Here is a 19,634-nt window from a genome sequence, read left to right on the forward strand (position 1 = left end):
GAGGTTAGGAGTTCCGGACCAGCTTGGCCAACATGGTGAAGCCCCACCTTCACTAAAAATACAAAAAAACTACCTGGGCACGGTGGCACGCACCTGTAATCCCAGCTACCTGGGAGGCTGAGGCAGGAGGATCACTTAAACCCAGGAGGAGGAGGTTTCAGTAAGCCAAGACCGCGCTACTGCACTCCAGCCTGGGCAACGAGAACGAAATCCCGTCTCAAAAAAAAAAAGCTTCCAGGTCAAAGGATGGCAATGCAAGTAAAACTCTAACCTAGGTGACTATTCCCCCTACCACCAGCCATTTCTAGGGCATTTGTGCTCCAGTCCAATAACTGATCCAACCTACTTTCAAAAGAAGTTAAACCTGTGAGAAAATGCTCTCCTGACATTCTAAATGGTACTAAGGCATTTGCCAACCAACTTCATTATGGAATAACTCTTAACCCATAATAAATTTGCAAAAAATTAGTTGGACAATTGAACAACACCAGGCGGAACTTGCTTACGCTTACGGCAGAAGTATAAATGGTACAGAAACCAATAGAAAACAATTTGGAACTGCCCAGTAAAGTCAAACACCCACATTTCTTACTACCCAGTAATTTTTAAGACAGGGTCTTCCTCTGTTGCCCAGGCTACAGCACAGCGGCATGACCACGGCTCACTACACCCTTGACCTCCCTGGCTCCAGCAATCTTCCCACTTCAGCCTCCCCAATGGCTGGGAGTACAGGCACATATCACTACACCTGGCTAATTTTTTTTTGTTTTTGTAAAGATAGGGCGTAGCTATGTTGCCACGGCTGGTCTCAAACTCCTAGACTCAAGCAATCCTACTATCTCAGTCAGCCTCCCAAAGTGCTGGGATTACAGGGATGAGCCATGACACTTACACTTGGCCTACCCAGTAATTCTATGTATTTAGGAAAAAAAGAATGTTCTGTACATAAGCACTAAGAGACAATATAGCAATTTCAAAATACTATTATTCACAAAGATTAACCAAAAACCAAGAAACAACTCATATGTCCATCAAAAGCAAAATGGATAAATTATAGATAATTTATATATACTCTATAGCAATGAAAATGGGTAAAATACCACTATAAATATCATCATAAATATAAAAAATATGTAAGTCAAAAAAAAAGAAAAATGAGTTAAGTTCAAAAATAGACAACACAACATAATGTTTAGGAACAGATATGTAGATGGTAAAACTAAAGAAAAGCAAGGGAGTAATTAACACAAATATGGGATGGTGGTTACTCCTAGGAGGAAGAAAGAAGATCTAAGCAGAGGGGAGCACGTAAGGGCTTCAGAAGTGCTTGTAAAATTCTACTTCTTAAGCTGGGTGGTGAGCACGTTGGCGCTCACTTACTATTATAATATAAATTATAGAATTCTATTATAAGACTTCATAATTTCAAAAAAGTCATTATGGGCTGAGTTAAAAGTTGTTTCCAGGGCAACTCAGAAGTAATCTAGGTGGATCCAGGATTTTCAGAATAATTACTAAGAATATGAGATCAAATTTACACCCAAAAATACAATTATAACGTTTTATAACTTGAAAGCTTTTTTTTTTCAGATAAGAGTCTCGCTCTGTCACTCAGGCTGGAGTGCAGTGGCATGATCTTAGCTCACTGCAACCTCCATCTCCTGGGTTCAAGCAATTCTCCTGCCTCAGACTCCTGAGTAGCTGGGACTACAGGCGTGCGCCACTACACCCAGCTAATCTTTGTACTTTTTTAGTAGAGACAGGGTTTCACCACCTTGGCCAGGCTGACCTGGCCTCAGGTGATCTGCTGGCCTCGGCCTCCCAAAGTGCTGGGATTACAGGCATGAGCCACTACGCCTGGCCGAGAGATTATTATAAGCAACAAGTATAATAATACATAAGCACTTGTCAGAAAAATGAACTTCTTGCTTCCATCATGGTGAGATCCTTTTTTTTTTGAGAGATGAGTAGTGAGATCCAAAGAACAAGTGATTAATAGCCACTGGGTTAAACTACAAGCAAATCACCCAATCCAATGCCTTAACTTGCCAATTATCCTTCTCAATCCAACTGGACTAGTTACCTTCCTCATCATCCACCTTAGGGAGAATGCCAGTCTCTTCATCAAAGTCTGGAAACTCTTCTTTGGAAAGGACATTGGCAGCAATCATCTAGCCAAAGAAGAGAAGGTAGCATTTGTAACCTGCTAAGATCAAAACTTTTTTTGTTCTTTTGTTTTGTTTTTTTAAGACAGGATCTTGCTCTGTCACCTAGGCTGAAGTGCAGTGACCTGATCAAAGATCACTGCCACCTCAAACTCCTGGGCTCAACCAATCCTCCTACCTCAGCCTCCTGAATAGGTGAGACTACTGGCACACACCATAATATCTAGCTAATTTTTAAATTTTTTCTAGAAACAGGGTCTCACTATTTGTCCAGGCTGGTCTCAAACTCCTGGCCTCAAGCAATCCTCCTGCCTTGGCCTCCCAAAGTGCTGAGATTACATGTGTCAGCCACATGCCCAGTCAAAACTCTTTTCTAGGAGAGTTAATTACAGAGGTTTCACGTAAGAAACCCAGTTTTTTTCTCCTCTGACCCACGATGTCAGGACCTCAAATGTCCTATGTCCTGTTCCAGGGTTGGGGAGGTGGTTCTCCAACATGGTGCTGTAAAGTATAAGCTCAAAAGTATCATCTCCAAGAAGAGTTATCTGCTCTTCCCTTGTTTCCACAGCACTCTGGTACATTTATTATATAATATGTAGGCCAGACATGGCAGCTCATGCCTATAATCTCAACACTTTGGGAGGCTGAGACAAGAGAATCACTTGGAGCCCAGGAGTTTTTTGTTTGTTTTTTGAGACGGAGTCTCGCTGTCGCCCAGACTGGAGTGCAGTGGCGTGATCTCAGCTCACTGCAGGCTCTGCCTCCCAGGTTCACGCCATTCTCCTGCCTCAACCTCCTGAGTAGCTGGGACTACAGGCGCCCGCCACTATGCCCAGCTAATTTTTTGTATTTTTAGTAGAGACGGGGTTTCACCGTGTTAGCCAGGATGATCTCTATCTCCTGACCTCGTGATCCGCCCGCCTTGGCCTCCCAAAGTGCTGGGATTACAGGCGTGAGCCACCACGCCCGGCTGAGCCCAGGAGTTTAAGACAAGCCCTGGTAACATGGCAAGACTGTCTCTACAAAAAATTAAAAAATTAGCCAGGCATGGCCGGGCGCGGTGGCTCAAGCCTGTAATCCCAGCACTTTGGGAGGCCGAGACGGGCGGATCACGAGGTCAGGAGATCGAGACCATCCTGGCGAACACTGTGAAACCCCGTCTCTACTAAAAAAAAAATACAAAAACTAGCCGGGCGACGTGGCGGGCGCCTGTAGTCCCAGCTACTCGGGAGGCTGAGGCAGGAGAATGGCGTAAACCCGGGAGGCGGAGCTTGCAGTGAGCTGAGATCCGGTCACTGCACTCCAGCCTGGGCAACAGAGCGAGACTCTGCCTCAAAAAAAAAAAAAAAAAAAAAAAAAAAAAAAAAAAAAAAATTAGCCAGGCATGGTGGCATGTGCCTGGGGTCTCAGCTAATTGGGAGGCTGAGGTGGGAGGATGGTTTAAGCCTGAAAGGTTGAGGCTGCAGTGAGCTATGGTCACGCCAATGCACTCCAGCCTGGGCGACAGTGCAAGCAAGAACTTGTCTCAAAAATAAAGTAAAAAATACGTAACCCCTCACAATTATTTGTTTAGATCTGTCTCCTCTGCTGGACTCTGAGTTCCTTAAACATAGGAACCATGACATATTCGTCTTTATAGCCCTAGCTCTGCATGGTGTTTGACATACCACAGTTATGGTAATTAGTGAAGAAAGATGAAAACAATAGGCTGGGCGCAGTGGCTCACGCCTGTAATTCTAGCACTTTGGGAGGCAGAGGTGGGAGGATCACCTGAGGTCAGGAGTTCAAGACTAGCCTGGCCAACATGGTAAAACCCCGTCTCTACTAAAAATTCAAAAAAATTAGCCGGCGTGGTGGTGGTTGCCTGTAATCCCAGCTACCTGGAGGCTGAGGCACAAGAATCGCTTGAACCCAGGAGGCGGAGGTTGCAGTGAGCTGAGATCGTACTACTGTTCTCCAGCCTGGGTGACAGAGTAAGACTCTGTCTCAAAACAAACAAACAAACAAACAAAAAACAATAATGAAGACTTACATAGTAATTACCATATGCCAGGCACTAACCTAAGAGTTTCACTTTTTTTTTTTTTTTTTTGAGATGGAGTCTTGTTCTGTCACCCAGGTTGGAGTGCAGTGGCATGATCTCAGCTCACTGTAACCTCCACCTCCCGGGTTCAAGCAATTCTCCTGCCTCAGCATCCTGAGTAGCTGGGATTACAGGTGCGCACCACGACACCCGCCTAATTTTTTGTAGTTTTAGTGTAGACAGGGTTTCACCACATTGGTCAGGCTGGTCTCGAACTCCTGACAGGTGTTGAGCCACCATACCTAGCGACTTTCACCTTTATTAACTCATTTAATCCTCACACCACCAACGCTGGTCCTGTTTTATAGATGAGGGTACTGAGGCACGAGGTAGAGTAGCTTAGCTAAGGATTACACGGCTAGTAAGTGGCTGACGTGGTTTGGCTATGTCCCTACCCAAATCTCATCTTGAATTTCCACATGTGTGGGAAGGACCCAGTGGAAGGTACCTGTATCATGGAGGCAGCTCTTTCCCACACTGTTGTCATGATAGTAAGTCTCATGAGATCTGATGGTTTTAAAAAGGGGCATTTCTGGCCGGGCGCGGTGGCTCAAGCCTATAATCCCAGCACTTTGGGAGGCCGAGGTGGGTAGATCACGAGGTCAGGAGATAGAGACCATCCTGGCTAACATGGTGAAACCCCGTCTCTACTAAAAAAAACAAAAAACTAGCCGGGCGAGGTGGTGGGCGCCTGTAGTCCCAGCTACTTGGGAGGCTGAGGCAGGAGAATGGCATAAAACCCGGGAGGTGGAGCTTGCAGTGAGCTGAGATCCAGCCACTGCACTCCAGCCTGGGTGACAGAGCGAGACTCCGTCTCGAAAAAAAGAAAAGGCGGGGGGCATTTCCCTGCACAAACTCTCTTCTCTTGCCTATTGCCATGTGAGATGTGCCTTTCACCTTCCTCCATGATTGTGAGACCTCCCCAACCATGTGGAATTCTAAGTCCAATAAACCTCTTTCTTTAGTAAATTGCCCAGTCTCAGGTATGTCTTTATCAGCAACGTGAAAACAGACAAATACAGTGGCCAAAAATTATCCCAGGCCATTGTGCTCCAGAGCACAACTCTAAGCACCATGCTACATACTGAATGACTATCTGGCCATGAAAACTAATGGCCCCAACCTGTTTGATCTCCCACTTCTCTGGGTCAGAGATTCGGGTGAGGCGCTTGCGTTCCAGTGAGTCGTCTTCTACTTCAGGGGCACTGACAAGGGACAGGTGAGTGGGTCTATCAGGATTCCGCATTGAGGTCTCCTCATTGGTCTCCCCGACAAGATTTCGCCGTCTATTTGGGTTTAGATCTTCTCCAGACTCTTGATCCACATCCTAAAGCACAAAAACAAGGGGGCCAGCTCACTTGCTGTCCTCTTCCATTCCCTTGGCCATCAGATGTAAGAACAGGCTGACCATCTCACTTACCTTCATGCTCAGGCTGGTCTTGGTCCCAGTGAAGGACAGCACTTTGACTTTGACCCTCTGGCCTTTGCTCACCACATCAGCTACATTGGCCACACGACCCTCCCGCCGGAGCTCAGAGATGTGCACCAGGCCTTCCCATCGCTTCCTGAGGGAGAGTCAGACACATCTGGAATATGCTAAAAAGTACTATCCCCCAACCAGTTTCTACCCTTTTTTTTTTTTTTTTGAGACGGAGTCTCGCTCTGTCGCCCAGGCTAGAGTCCAGTGGCCGGATCTCAGCTCACTGCAAGCTCCGCCTCCCGGTTTACGCCATTCTCCTGCCTCAGCCTCCCGAGTAGCTGGGACTACAGGCGCCCGCCACCTCGCCCGGCTAGTTTTTTGTATTTTTTTAATAGAGACGGGGTTTCACCGTGTTAGCCAGGATGGTCTCGATCTCCTGACCTCGTGATCCGCCCGTCTCAGCCTCCCAAAGTGCTGGGATTACAGGCTTGAGCCACCGCGCCCGGCCCAGTTTCTACCCTTATTGGAACTAACAAAAGAAAATGGCCTCAAACTCAAGAGAAAAGCACCATGAAGGTGGTCAAACAATAAAATAGTATTATCACTCTCTCCATGGGGAGACATGGGGTGGGGAAGCAAATTCTATCTGTCCCAACAAGCAAAGGACAGATCTCGTGAAGACAGAGAAAGGAATAAATGGCTCTGTAACATTTCAAAAGAGTCAATTTCTAAGAATCGTGTATGGCTGATTTGACTAAAGTATCATTAATCAAAGTAACTTTTTAGAATGTGAAAATCCTCAGCGATAAAAGAAAATCTGCCCATCACTGGTGTGGATAGAAGAGCACCAGTCATTACCTGAGTCCTTCCAGCTGCACAAAGCAACCAAACTGCATGATGCTGGTAACTTTGCCATTATAAATGTCACCAATGGTGGGCTCTTCTGGAGGAGGGCGGTCCACATGCTTATCCCGCCATCTATCCAGATTCCGCTCTCCATATTTGTCCCGGTCCTTCCGGTCTTTGAGGGGACTCTGACTCCTGCTCCTGGACCGATATCTAGACTTTGCTTTATTCCTCTCCCGGGTCCTGGAAGGTGATCGAGAGTGGGATCGGTGTCTCCGCTTGTGGTCTCTATCTCGGTTTCGTTCCCTATCTCGGTCTCGATCTCGGTCTTGATCTCGGCTCCGACTCCGCTTCTTCTTCTTTGTCCTGTCCCTAACAAATCAATAAGCACCTGTTTTAAAAAAAAAACCAATCCAATTTCATCTTTGCATCCCCAAGCACCCAGTACAGTGCCATGCACATGGTAGATGCCCACTAGATTTTGAGCTGAATTAAGTTTCAATAACTATGACATCCCTATAAGCCAATAAAGAACCAAGCCACAAACATATTCAGCCTCTTTCAACCCTGATTTCTATATTCTGAACATCCTAGCATTTGCTAGATACACTTAGCAGGAAGCAATGAAAATAGATCCAACAATATGATATATGACCAGTCCAGATTCTGTCAACTTGCCCAAAATTTTGGTTGGCTGGTCCACAAAATTCAACTGTCACAGTATCCTAAACTTCCAAAGGACAAGACACTAAGGACAAACCGGTGCTCAGTATCTCTCTGCTTCTCCTGGACTGCTGCACTGGGCATTAAAGCTTCCAGTTCTTTCAGGACATCCACAGCAACTTTCACATCATCTTCATCCAACATGGTCTGCAGAGGTAGAGGCCAGCAAAGTTAGGAGAAAGAAAAAAACCACTCAAGAATCAGCTCAGGTACATCTATAAATCACTAACCACTATGTGAGGGAAATGGAAGAGGGGCAGAGATTTCCAGCTTGATTCAAGATAGATGCAGAAGAAATGGAAAGAAGGCTCTTGAGAATCACTGCTACATTTGACAAATCCCCTTTGTCCTTAATACAATTCTATGAAAGGCAGTTAGATATTAATCATCCCTGCCATGAAAGAATGCAAGTGATGATTATATAAAAACAGGTGTTAAAAATTTTAAAAAGCAACTCTCCCTCTGCACTCTCTTCCTCCCTCCCCCCACTCCAGCTTAATGTTTTTCCATAGTCCTTACTGCTATCTGCTATGTTACATACTTATTTGTTTGTTTATAGCCTATCTCCTCCCCACCAGAATGTTTACATGTTTATTTCCTGCTCTGCTCCCTACCCCAAAATTAGGATATAATCTCCAAAGGCAGAAATTCTTGTCTGCTCTGTTCACAGCGGTTACCCAGGTACTTAGAACAGTGTTTGGCATACAATAAGTACTCAATAAATATTTGTTAAAATGAAATTTAAAAATCAAAACGCTTTAAAAATTAGACCCTTAACAAGTAACAGAGAAAAAAAAAATCTAATTTCACACATTAGGCATCTGTTCCAGAACCTTATTTCATATTCCTAATCACTACTTCCCCAAATTCCCAATCTCATTTCCCTTGAATATCATTCTCAGAACCCCTTAACATGTTCAATACATAGTACATGCTTAGGGAGTGATCAAACACTTTCTTTTTTTCTTTTCTTTTTTTTTTTTTGAGACGGAGTCTCGCTGTGTCGCCCAGGCTGGAGTGCAGTGGCCGGATCTCAGCTCACTGCAAGCTCCGCCTCCTGGGTTTACACCATTCTCCTGCCTCAGCCTCCCAAGTAGCTGGGACTACAGGCGCCTGCCACCTCGCCCGGCTAGTTTTTTTGTATTTTTTAGTAGACACGGGGTTTCACCGTGTTAGCCAGGATGGTCTCGATCTCCTGACCTCGTGATCCACCCACCTCGGCCTCCCAAAGTGCTGGGATTACAGGCTTGAGCCACCGCGCCCAGGCTGATCAAACACTTTCACTCTTAAAAATAAGTTACAACAAAGGCAAACTTAAAATTAATAAAATTACTAATGAGACAAAGAAAAGGGATTGGGAATATATATTTATAGTAGACATTCTCAAAATGGTATCAGTACCCGAACAGAAGGGTTGTCCGGTTGGCAAAGGACTGGGAAGAGTTCCTTCAGTTTTTCTTTTTCTGTTTTAGGTTTAACAACTGGATCTTGTTTCATTAAAGAGCATGAAGGGGTTAAAAAAAAAGATATATTTAATATTATTAATGATTAACAAAATAACTTCAACATTAGATTTGTATCAAACCAAAACAGAACATGGCATTTTGCTATATATTAATCGTACCTGTTACTACAAATGTAATTTAATTTTCTAAATACATTGATCATGAACTATCTCAAAATGTAGCAGAGAGAGGAGTGCAGCAATACTCATTTGGTTATGTCTTATCTTTTTGATTTTGTCTTAAGTCTTTGAAACTTTTTTTCCCCTTGAAACAGGGGGAAAAAACCTGTCATTCAGGCTGAAGTACAGTGGTGCAACTATGGCTCACTGCAGCTTCACCCTTTTGGACTCAAGCAACACTCCTTCCTTAGCCTCCCAAGTAGCTGGAACTAGAGAGGCACGCCATCATGCCTGGCTAATTTTAAAATTTTTTTTGTAGAGATGAGGTCTCTCTGTGTTGCCCAGGCTAGTCTAAAACTCCTGGGCTCAAGAGATCCTCCCACCTTGGCCTCCCAGAGTGCTGGGATTCCAGCAGTGAGCCACTATGCCCAGCCCATTTGAAAAATCTTACTGGAACATTTACTTGCTCAGCAACTGCTGAGAGGAAAACAAATGCAATTTACAGGATGTTCAAAATCTACACCATTCTAGAAGCTAAGCTTAGCTGGAAGCTCTGCTTACCTTTGCTAGTGGAAGGCTTCGCTGGAGGCCGCATGGTTTGTATGAGACGCAGCAAGTTACTAATAAGAGAATCCTTTGAAAAGAAACATAGAACAAAAATGGTCACCTCCTGTACCAGTGCTTAAATACACTTTGAAAAAGGAAAAGGCAAAGAACGTCCTTTAGAGAAGAGTGGTTACGCACTTGAATTTAGCTAATTGGAATAAATGAAACATAGAGTATCAACCTGGTGTAGCATGAACCTAGTATAGCAGCTTCAGAGAAAGCCGATACTTAGGACTCTTTGGGGAGAAAAGTTATTAGGCTCCCTGCAACCATTTTATTTCACAAGGTTTAGAACTACCCCCAAAACTCGTTTCCAACTTCCTGACTTACAGAACAAGAATGTAAATACCTACAAAAACTTAATGATGAAAATCCTGCCCTGTTTTCCTAGAGAGGTATGACAGAAAATCTGGTTACATCACCACTACCTAACGGCATGAAAACATCACACACTTAATGCTTATTTAATTGATACGTATAAAATTGTCTCCTTCCTATATCAAACTCCTATATTAAATCCTATCAAAATTTAAATTCAATAGTGACATTAAAACATAAATTATGCAATCCCAGCACTTTGGGCAGTCCAGGCGGGCGGATCACGAGGTTAGGAGATCAAGACCATCCTGGCTAACATGGTGAAACCCCGTCTCTACTAAAAATACAAAAAATTAGCCGGGCATAGTGGTGGGTGCCTGCAGTCCCAGCTACTTGGGAGGCTGAGGCAAAAGAATGGTATGAATCTGGGAGACGGAGGTTGCAGTGAGCTGAGATCACACCACTGCACTCCAGCCTGGGCAACACAGCAAGTCTCCGTCTCAAAAAAAAAAAACAACTGTAAATTAAAAGATTAATATCTACAGATTGTCTTCTCCAGATATACATACCGTAAATTCTGCACCATTTTTGACGAGGGAAGCCTTAAAAGTATCAAAGGTGGTATTTTTCTCAGCAAGACTGATCACAAATTCAGCTGCAAATAAGAAACAGAATTCAGAAAAGAACAGACATGAGCAAGAAATCAGTTTTAAGTATGGTAAAAACAAAACTAATTAGGTTATCTAACAGTCATAAAAAACAAAGACCACCATCTGATAAGGGTAAAGAGAGAAAATCTGGCCAGGTGCAGTGGCCCATGCCTGTAATCCCAACACTCTGGGAGGCCAAGGCAGGTGGATCACTTGAGATCAGGAGTTCGAGATGAGCCTGGCTAACACAGTGAAACACCGTCTCTACTAAAAATACAAAAATTAGGCCGGGCGCGGTGGCTCAAGCCTGTAATCCCAGCACTTTGGGAGGCCGAGATGGGCGGATCACGAGGTCAGGAGATCGAGACCATCCTGGCTAACACGGTGAAACCCCGTCTCTACTAAAAATACAAAAAACTAGCCGGGCGAGGTGGCGGGCGCCTATAGTCCCAGCTACTCGGGAGGCTGAGGCAGGAGAATGGCGTAAACCCGGGAGGCGGAGCTTGCAGTGAGCTGAGATCCGGCCACTGCACTCCAGCCTGGGCGACAGAGCGAGACTCTGCCTCAAAAAAAAAAAAAAAAAAAAATTAGCTGGGTGTGGTGGCAGGCGCCTGTAATCCCAGCTACTTGGGAGGCTGGGGCAGGAGAATCACTTGAACCTAGGAGGCAGAGGTTGCAGTGAGCCGGGATTGTGCCACTGCACTCCAGCCTGGGTAACAGAGTGAGACTCCGTCTCAAAAACACAAAAAACAAAAGCAAAACAAAACAAAAAAGAAAACAAGAGAGAAAATCTAGATTGCTGAAATTATCCATGCATGTTCTAGTGAATTTACACAAATGAAAGGAAGACACTACTACAAAATGGCTCAGTGTAGCCCTTGAGTGCATTTAAACTAGGAAGACCTATTTGCCCCACATCATGGTACCCTCTTCTCACAAAACTACTACCTGGGCACGCTGCCACCTAGACTAGACTCGAAAGCTGACAATAAAAAGCACGAGCCTGTGCAGACACAAAGAGGCACACAACAGAAGGACAGACCCAATCTGTATATGACAGCAGGTAGCTGCTGGGTGGTGCAATCTCCACATTGATGAAAGACTTACTTTTCCCCCAAATTTTTTTGCACGAATCTGCCTAGTTCTTTTTTTTTTTTTTTTTTTTGAGATAAGAGTCTTGCTTTGTCGCCCAGGCTGGAGTGCAGTGGCACGATCTCGGCTCACTGTAACCTCTGCCTCCCAGGTTCACGCCATTCTCCTGCCTCAGCCTCCTGAGTAGCTGGGACTACAGGCGCCCGCCACCACGCTCAGCTAATTTTTTGTATTTTCAGTAGAGACAGGGGTTCACCATGTTAGCTAGGATGGTCTTGATCTCCTGGCCTTGTGATCTGCCCACCTCAGCCTCCCAAAGTGCTGGGAATAGAGGCATAAGACACTGCGCCCGGCATACCTGACTAGTTCTTGAAACTTCTTTTTTTGAGAGGGAGTTGCGCTCTGTCACCCAGGATGGAGTGGAGTGGTGTGATCCTGGCTCACTGTAACCTCTGCCTCCTGAGTTCAAGTGATTCTTCTGCCTCAGCCTCCTGAGTAGCTGGGGCTACGAGCGTGCGCCACCACGCCCAGCTAATTTTTATATTTTTAGTACAGAGAGGATTTCACCATATTGGCCAGGCTGGTCTCGAATTCCTGACCTTGTGATTTGCCTGCCTCGGCCTCCCAAAGTGCTGGGATTACAGGCATCAGCCACCATGCCCAGCTAGCAATTCTCCTGTCTCAGCCTCCCGAGTATCTGGGATCACAGGTGCCCTCCACCATGCCTGGCTAATTTTTGTATTTTTAATAGAGGTGGGGTTTCGCCACATTGGCCAGGCTGGTCTTGAACTCCTGACCTCAGGTAATCCTCCTGCCTCAGCCTCCCAAAGTGCTGGGATTACAGGCATGAGCCACTGTGCCCGGCTTAGTTCTTGAAACTTCTAACATTAGAGCTATTTACTAATTAAGTGACTTTCAGACAGTGGCTCATGCCTGTAATCCCAGCACTTTGGGAGGTCGTGGTGGGCAGATTGCCTGAGCCCAGGAGATCAAGACTATCCTGGGCAACATGGCAAAACCCCATTTCTACAAAAAATACAAAAATCAGCTGGTGGTGGTGGTGTGCATCTGTAGTCCTAGCTACTCAGGAGGAGACTGAGATAATAAGCCTCATACTATGAGATCCACAAAAAAAATTGTAATGCTTTCATTTGAATACTAATCCTAAAAAAGTAAATGAATAAATAACATGAAAGATCTAGATGACTAACTCATAAAGTAGTACTACCATACAATTTCCATCTTGGAATCTGCCTCTATCTTTCTGATGAAGGGAAAGCCAAATGCCATCAGGCTACATGAACACATCTTATGCATAATAAGTTAGCAACATTGTCAATGGTTAATACTTTTTGAACATTACCATGTGCCAGGCACTATGCTAAGTACTTTTTATAGGTTACTTCATGATCCCCAAAACAACCCTCACAAGTACGTGCTATTATTGTCCTGTTTTACAATGAGGAAGCTGACAGTTTGAGACACTGACCTACCCAATAATAACCAGGGGGAGCTAGGAATAAAATCCAGGCAATCTAACTTCGGAGCCCACATTCTTTCAAGAAAAGTGGAGGGAGAACTAAGTCCCATGGTGCTAGGCGTGTCGTGCTCAAAAGAGCCCCTCCCAAAGCAGTCAGCAGCACATTCACACTGCCAGCCATCATTAATTAGTTTTTTTTTTTTTTTTTTTTGAGATGGAGTCTCGCTCTGTCGCCCAGGCTGGAGTGCAGTGGCCGGATCTCAGCTCACTACAAGCTCCGCCTCCTGGGTTTATGCCATTCTCCTGCCTCAGCCTCCCAAGTAGCTGGGACTACAGGCGCCCGCCACCTCGCCCGGCTAGTTTTTTATATTTTTTAGTAGAGACGGGGTTTCACCGTGTTAGCCAGGATGGTCTTGATCTCCTGACCTCGTGATCCGCCCATCTCGGCCTCCCAAAGTGCTGGGATTACAGGCTTGAGCCACCGCACCCGGCCTTTTTTTTTTTGAGACGGAGTCTTGCTCTGTCACTCAGGCTGGAGTGCAGTGGCACAATCCTCTCACTGCAACCTCTGCCACCCAGGTTCAAGCGATTCTCCTGCCACAGCCTCCTGAGTAGCTGGGATTACAGGTGTGCACCACCATGCCCAGCTAATTTTTGTATTTTTAGTACAGACAGGGTTTTACCATGTTGGTCAGTCTCTGGTCTCGAACTCCTGACCTTGTGATCCACTTGCCTTGGCCTCCCAAAGTGCTGGGATTACAGGTGTGAGCCACTGTGCCTGGTCCCATTAATCAGTATTTTTAATTTTCCCAATTATACAGGGGAATCATTAAATTAACTGAATCCATTATAAAAAGTTAATTCATAGTTTAAAAAAATTCATTGGTGGGCTGGGCGCGGTGGCTCAAGCCTGTAATCCCAGCACTTTGGGAGGCCGAGATGGGCGGATCACGAGGTCAGGAGATCGAGACCATCCTGGCTAACACGGTGAAACCCCGTCTCTACTAAAAAAAAAAAAAAAAAACAAAAAATTAGCCGGGCGAGATGGCGGGCGCCTGTAGTCCCAGCTACTCGGGAGGCTGAGGCGAGAGAATGGCATAAACCCAGGAGGCGGAGCTTGCAGTGAGCTGAGATCCGGCCAATGCACTCCAGCCTGGGCGACAGAGCGAGACTCTGTCTCAAAAAAAAAAAAAAAAAAAATTCATGGGTGAAAACAGTAAAAATAACACTAATTTAAATGATAATCCAGTATTACAGCTCTTTCAGAATTTGTCTAGCAGGTTTTCCAGTATTCATCGGAAACTCTACTATCTCAACTCCCCCAAAAATTAAATACATAAATTAGTAAGTCATTCATCAGGGTCAAAAGCAAAAGAATCAAGTCAGCAAACAAAACATAAAGAAGCAAATATATGCCTTTCTGTTATTAAACCCAAGTCTGCCAATTTAGTTTCAACAAAAAACAGTCTATCACATTAAACCAATATTAGTACTTTTTTTTTTTTTTTTTTGAGATAAAGTCTTGCTCTTGTCGTCCAGGCTGGAGTGCAGTGACGCGATTTCGGCTCACTGCAACCTCCGTCTCCTGAGTTCAAGCGATTCTCCTTTCTCAGCCTCCTGAGTAGCTGAGATTACAGGCACCCACCACCACGGCCAGCTAATTTTTGTAATTTTTTTTTTTTTTTTTAGTAGAAATGGAGTTTCACCATGTTGGCCAGGCTGGTCTCAAACTCCTGACCTCAGGTGATGGGCCTATCTTGTTCTTCCAAAGTGCTGGGATTACAGGCATGAGCTACCGCACCCAGCCAATGTTAGAACTTTTAATGTTACTGGTTTTATAAGTCTGTATTTAACAGAAAAACCATATTTGTGGGTTTTCTGCAAATTAATTGAGATCTTTAGCTATATATAAACTAAAAGAATACGGAGTTTATACCTTGCCCTATTTTTGCACATAAATGAAGTGAACATCAAAACAATTAAACACTAGAAGATGTCAATAACTTTTTTGTTTCCTCTAAAAGGCCAAAGTATTAGGAGTTAAAACAAAAATAGAGAGAAAAGTAAGCTCCCTGAAAGCAGAAATCTGTCTCGTTCTCTGTGGTATGCCTAGTCCCCAGCTCAATATTTGCTGAACAAAGGAAACATATTAACAAGATAGCAAAACGGACGAAATTATCACCTCATTATCAACTGAAAGAGAAGAATAGTACAGAAAAATTACATATGACAGACACATCTTGCCTGGGAGGCAAGAGAAAAAAGTAAACAAAAATATACTGGCATCATACTTTCGGGCATCTTCCTAAGTGCTACATGGTGACCTGTGAAGACATTGTCCCACTTCACAGATGAGAAAAACAGCTTCAGAGAAACTATGAATCTTACCAAAGGTCACTCGTCTAACTTTCCTAACCCCTCCTGTCACCGGCCCCTTCCCTTCCATCCCTCCAATTGATGATTTCATCTTCATTTAGAAAACTGAAGAGTGGGCTGAAACTCTCTCACTCATCTTCCTACCACCAATCTCTAAACTCATCTGAATCTGCAACTATATTCTCTGTCCTCGCTCCTGTTACAACTGAGGAAGCATTGCTGTACTTACCAAAGGTCAATCCCTCCATTGGTTGCCCTTCATCCCATCCATCCTCTTTACCTTTATAAGGGCTTCATCTGTCTATGGCCTTAGCTCTAGGACCCTAGCCTTTTCTAATTCCTCAGTTTGGGTTCCCCAGATGTAGTTTGCCCCAAAACATCTAGTGACTGGTGTTTAAGACATAGTACAGGACGCAATGGCTCACTCCTGTAATCCCAGCACTTTGGGAGGCCGAGGAAAGAGGACTGCTTAAGCCCAGAAGTTTGAGACCAGCCTGGGCAATACAGTGAGACCCCCGTCTCTACAAAAAATTTAAAAATTAGTGAGCTTGGTGGCCCGTGCCTGTAGTCCCAGCTACTCGGGAGGCTGAGGTGGGAGGATTGCTTGAGCCCAGGAGGTGGAGGCTGCAGTGAGCCGAGATCGTGACACTGCACTCCAGCCTGGGCGACAGAGCGAGGCCCTGTCTCAAAAAAGAGTACAGAATTAATGGTCAAAGAACACAGTTAAAAGCACAGATGCCGACTGCTAAGTCACAGAGTGGCGTGAAGACCAAATAAGATATATGTCAATAAAGAGCTGAGCATCGCATCTAGCACACAGTGAGCACCCAATAAACGTCAGCCATCATCATCGTCATCGCAGCACCTGATGCTGTTGTTGTTAAACGTGTTTAATTGAGGCTGGAAAAAAAACCACAAAAAACAATCAAGCAGAGATGATCGCCCCGGGCTTCACTGACAGCTCTGGGAAAGTTTCTAAAGTTTCTCGAGGTCTCTCAAGTCGAGGCCACGGCAGCGGGTACCCTGGGCCCGGGTGTCTGCGACAGAGAGATACAGACTCATACGAACATACTTTCTGTCCACCATCCACCTTTCTCCTTCCGCTTCCCTCAATCCCAAACTTAGGCCACACGGACCTCCCTGGGCTCACCAAGGTCCTTGTCGTTGATCCCCAAGTGATTGTCCAGCTCAGTGCAAACCTTTGACACCAAAGACAGGTACTCGAGTTTGGCAAGTTCTTCCGCGGGGCCTGGCTCCGACCCGATTATAGCTCCCGCCATGGCTACAGCCACAGCCATGGCTACAGCTTGCCTAGGACCTCCTTTCTCACAGCCGGCGATGAGAGCTACTCCAGCCGGGTTTCAGCTTTCACTTCCGGGTCAGTGCGCCTCCCCTTTGTTTACGGTAAATTGAAAATTTGAGGAACGAATCAAGTCACAACTGGATGGATCATAGAGAACAGACAGGAAGTGCTTAGAGAAGGGACAGCTAGAGTGGGTTACTCTGCACGCCGACCTGCGCCCTCTACAGGCGAGAAAAATCCCCGCCCGCTCTCAGGCCCGGAAACGTTCACTCAGCGCCCTCCCACCCTGGGTCGGCAGAGGGCGACCCCGGCCTGCACAAGAGAAGCCGGGAGGAACCCGCAAAACAGCCTGCGCCTGCGCTGTAGAACACTTGAAAAAGGAATCTTTTTTTTTTTTGAGACGGAGTCTCGCTCTGTCACCCAGGCTGGAGTGCAGTGGCCAGATCTCAGCTCACTGCAAGCTCCGCCTCCCGGGTTCACACCATTCTCCTGCCTCAGCCTCCCGAGTAGCTGGTTGGGACTACAGGCGCCGCCACCTCGCCTGGCTAGTTTTTTGTATTTTTACTAGAGACGGGGTTTCACCGTGTTAGCCAGGATGGTCTTGATCTCCTGACCTCGTTATCCGTCCGTCTCGGCCTCCCAAAGTGCTGGGATTACAGGCTTGAGCCACCGCGCCCGGCCAGAAAAAGGAATCTTAATGCACGTCTGGAAAAAGACAAACTTGCTTTACTGTGGATCCGCAAATTCCCGGCCTCACTTCTTTCTGGTTCCTGTGGTCCGATCTCAAGCGACCCTTGACAAGCCAGTAGGCAGTAGATTGACTTCTCTCGTTTTACACAGGAGGAAACTGGCACTTCCACTGCCAGCTGGATGCTTGGGCAAATCAATTTCTGGGGCCTTAGTTTTCTCATCTGTAAACTAGAATAATGTTCTACCCTAAATGGAATAACTGCAAGGAGTGTGACACAGAGTAGGCACACCGCAAATGGCAGTTACTGTACATATAACAAGGCTAGGCCGGGTGCAGTGGCTCACGCCTGTAATGCCACACTTTGGGAGGCCGAGGTTGGTGGATCACTTGAGGTCAGGAGTTCCAGACCAGCCTGGCCAACGTGGCGAAACTCCATCTCTACTAAAAATAGAAAACTTAGCCGGGCGTGGTGGTGGCGGGCGCCTGTAGTCCCAGCTACTCCGGAGGCTGAGGCACGAGAATCGCTTGAACTCAGGAGGCAGAGGTTGATGTGATCCGAGTTTGCACCACTGCACTCCAGCATGGGTGACAGAGTGAAACTCTGTCTCAAGAAAAAAAAAAAAAAAAAAAAAGTCAAGGCTGAGAGGATGGTCACAATAGAGCTGGTCTCTGGTCTGTCAAGCACAGATCTCCTTAGTCTGGGAACCCACAGAGCCAGCTGCCTCCACTCTCGTGAAAACCTGCGTTTCAATCCCCAGTTTTCCTGAGTCCTCTCAGAACTTATTCCCTGAGGTGCCTGGCACTGTGGCTCATCCCTGTAATCCCAGCACTTTGGGAGGCCGAGATGGGCAGATCACTTGAGGTCAGGAGTTAGAAACCATCCTGGCCAACATGGTGAAACCCCGTCTGTACCGAAAATACAAAAATTAGTTGGGCGTGGTGGTATGTGCCTGTAGTCCCAGCTACTAGAGAGGCTGAGGCGGGAGAATCGCTTGAACCCGGGAGGTGGATGTTGCAGTGTGCCGAGATCTCGCCACTGCACTCTAGCCTGGGGGACAGAGTGAGACTCCATCTCAAACAAACAAAACACACACACACACAAAACAACAACAAACCTTATTCCCCCAAATATCAGCTGTGCTGTAAATCCAAGGTCATAAGCTTAGGTCTCCCAACTTCTGCTTCAGGTCCTTTTTACCTTTGTGGCAACCTTAAAGTGGGATGGAGATTTTTCCCACACTCCAGTGCTTTGTGTGATGAGTAAGGAAACAGAAGCACCCTAAAGTGAATGGATCTCCAATCAATCAAAAGGAGGAAATCGGTCTCCTACTTTTCACTTTAGCAACATTTTTACACTGATGTACCTTTGGACTCTGTTTCTTGAACATCTCATCATGGACTGAAAAATGACAGGCAGAGAAAAACCCAGCAGTTGTTCTCACTGCCTCCAGGAGCTCCATGTTTCCAGGTTCCTAAGGAATCACTACTATACCCTCTGAGTTCTTCCTACTCCTCCCCATTTCGCTTCTTCTTTTTCCCTGTGAATAGAATGGAAAACTCTGCACTTGATCCAATGTGCTCAATTTGCCAGCTTGGAGTTACGATTTCAAGGGCTTATTCTATCTGGTGTTCATTCTCTGTTCTTCCTTCCCTTTAAAAATTCATATTTCTATTCTGCTTTCCTCCAATATTTAACCGGAAGGAGGAACAGATAGGGAGTCTGTTTTGTTTTTAAAGCTCTGGCAGAAAAGGGGCTATGGAACCATAACATGTAATAGCAGTAGTAGCAATAAATACTAGAATTAATTAATAATAAATGTTGTAATTGGGAATTATTGAACATATATATCAATAGTAAATATTAACAGCAAAACATTACATTTTATTTACATATGCCATTAACTGCACATTTTAAGAAGTGACAGTTTTTGTGCAATATACATATTTCTTGCAACACCAAAAATTTCTTTGAAGCCAAAGGAAAACAATTATGTAGATACAGATAACTTGACAGCCCAAACACAGATGCACATGGAATCCTCCTACTGTTCCTCCCCATAAGAGACCTTGAATCGAACGCAGAGCAAAAGTAAATGTATCCTAACTGTCCTTTGGATAGAACAGTTTTCAACATAATATCAGATACAGTTAATTTTCATTATTAGGCCGGGCGCAGTGGCTCACACCTGTAATCCCAGCACTTTGGGAGGCTGAAGCAGGCGGATCGCCTGAGGTCAGGAGTTCGAGACCAGTCTGG

The 19,634-nt window shown here is 45.4% G+C and overlaps 1 protein-coding gene and 1 non-coding gene across 4 annotated transcripts in view; one reads left to right on the forward strand and one right to left on the reverse strand.

Moving 5' to 3' along the window:
• The window catches only part of DHX8 (DEAH-box helicase 8), a 43,636-nt gene extending 26,782 nt beyond the window's left edge, over positions 1–16,854 (reverse strand). The window contains exons 1-9 of one of the 3 annotated variants that reach the window (XM_033182841.1): positions 16,534–16,835; positions 10,355–10,440; positions 9,423–9,495; positions 8,639–8,724; positions 7,275–7,384; positions 6,527–6,886; positions 5,669–5,813; positions 5,372–5,575; positions 2,084–2,171 (exon numbers count right to left, since the gene is read on the reverse strand). In XM_033182841.1, coding sequence (XP_033038732.1) covers positions 2,084–2,171; positions 5,372–5,575; positions 5,669–5,813; positions 6,527–6,886; positions 7,275–7,384; positions 8,639–8,724; positions 9,423–9,495; positions 10,355–10,440; positions 16,534–16,681 — 1,300 coding nt within the window. In that variant the 5' untranslated portion in view covers positions 16,682–16,835. Of the gene's footprint in view, positions 1–2,083; positions 2,172–5,371; positions 5,576–5,668; positions 5,814–6,526; positions 6,887–7,274; positions 7,385–8,638; positions 8,725–9,422; positions 9,496–10,354; positions 10,441–16,519 lie in introns of all 3 variants that reach the window. The other 2 variants (XM_033182842.1, XM_033182843.1) reach the window with 2 other exon arrangements.
• LOC117068070 lies at positions 14,254–14,314 on the forward strand. Its single transcript, XR_004430939.1, has one exon. It is a non-coding gene; the product is annotated as a U7 small nuclear RNA (small nuclear RNA).
• Positions 16,855–19,634: the final 2,780 nt, after the last annotated feature.

This window comes from Trachypithecus francoisi, unplaced genomic scaffold (assembly GCF_009764315.1).
Source record: "Trachypithecus francoisi isolate TF-2019V2 unplaced genomic scaffold, Tfra_2.0 Lachesis_group20, whole genome shotgun sequence".
NCBI classification, from domain to species: Eukaryota; Metazoa; Chordata; class Mammalia; order Primates; family Cercopithecidae; genus Trachypithecus; species Trachypithecus francoisi.